General features: G+C 44.0%; 1 protein-coding gene across 1 annotated transcript; it reads left to right on the forward strand.

The window, feature by feature from the left end:
• Positions 1-1,292, forward strand: her1 (hairy-related 1; the record flags this gene model as incomplete). The annotated part of the gene is made up of 2 exons (XM_038700269.1): positions 1-112; positions 245-1,292. Coding segments are annotated over 2 exons (777 nt in total), but the record flags the coding sequence as incomplete, so codon positions are not given.
• Positions 1,293-1,664: the final 372 nt, after the last annotated feature.

Consider the following 1,664-nt stretch of genomic DNA (forward strand, 5'->3'; position numbering starts at 1 on the left):
TTCTGTTTTCACCCACAGCGGCTGCAGAACCCTAAAATAGAGAAAGCAGAGATTCTTGACTTGGCTGTGGAATATCTTCAAAAGTGGACAGATGGGAAGAACCAGAGCAATGGTTAGTCAAACAGAATAGTTCATTATCTTGTTAAAATGTTCTTAAACATAAATTTTCTGTTACAATAAATCAGTATTTTAATCTTCCACTTGTGTTTCACCCCTCACCGTGGTGTCTTTCCACGTGATGCAGGCTCCACTGACAGTCACTTGAAGACGCATGCTGCTGTGCTAAGCCTTCATCACCCAGAGTCCAATGCTCCTACTCTCTTTACCATAGAGAGTGCAGGTTTTCAGCAGTGTGTGGCCCAGCTGACCAGCTACATGCACAAAATAACGCCGGCACAGAGAATGAGCCTGATTGAGGGGCTGAAGCATCGCACAGAGAGCCAGCCGCCGAATAACACAAAACCAGACTTCAGCCAGAGAATGACGGACACTGAGGCTGCTAAATGGCCAGATGCAACATCTGTGGAGGCCATTTGCACATCTGAGAGGAAAGAAGAGTCTCCTAAGTTGTTGTTTCCATCTCACTCCCCATTCCAGCCTCACTCTTGCTCCACACCATGCCACGACTACCTGTCTCCTCCTCCCTCTCCCTGGCTTTCTCCTTCTTTTTCCACGTACGCCACCTCTCCTCCTTTCCCGTCATTTGCCTCTCACTTCTCCTTCCCCCCCAGCCTGTCACCTCTTTCTTCCAACACCTCCTTTTTTAGTTTCTCTCCCACGGTCCCCCACTCTGGCCCTCCTGCCTTCCACTACCCCCCTCTCACCACACTGAGATCCCCTCCGCACCCTGCACCGAGGGAGGGGTTGCCACCAAACTCTTCCACACCCATGTGGAGACCTTGGTTTTGATCAAGTGGACCAGAGACTGATGAACTGAGAACAGCAGAGCCACCTAGTGTGGTCTAGCTGCAACCACTGGCTGTGGTGAGAATGAAAAACTCTCCATGCTGGAAATATATAGTGTACATATTATTCAAATTGCCTATATTTTGTATTTCTTCTTATAAATAAAACACACACTCGAACCCACGGTCCCCCACTCAGTTTGTACATTTATCTGCTGTATGTCTGTAATTATACACTCACCATGAACAAATGACAGGTTTTATGTTCACTTGCAGACCTTGAGATATTTACACTTTATAAAAAATAAAAAATAATTACCTAGTGTATGCTAATCATACAATGATGTCTATTTGGCACCTGGGATCATTCTAATAGAGGCTAGTCTGTAACCTTTTTTCACAAATGTTGTAGACAGAACAGACCTTTTTTCACAGCAGACATGTTGTTTTGTCACAGCAGAAAACACACAGGTGGAACTAATAACATAAATGATGATTCAGTTCTACTGAAGTGTCTCAGTAATGGCCCTGAGCTGGCACTGCTAATTGCAATGCAGCCAACGTTAATTCATGTTATTAAATACACCTGTATTTTAACTGCTATGAAATGTCTGACTGCTGTTAAAAAATGCCTATCAAGACTTTACTGGGAGACACTTACACCATTCCCACTGGATTAGGGATGTTTGAAACTAGAAAAAATGAGTTAGCAACTCCACTTAAAAGTGAGTTAATATGTAATAAGAACTTGAGACTGTT

Source organism: Micropterus salmoides, unplaced genomic scaffold (assembly GCF_014851395.1).
Source record: "Micropterus salmoides isolate LMB-PRFRI ecotype aquatic unplaced genomic scaffold, ASM1485139v1 Ms_hic_scaffold_5, whole genome shotgun sequence".
Classification (NCBI taxonomy): domain Eukaryota; kingdom Metazoa; phylum Chordata; class Actinopteri; order Centrarchiformes; family Centrarchidae; genus Micropterus; species Micropterus salmoides.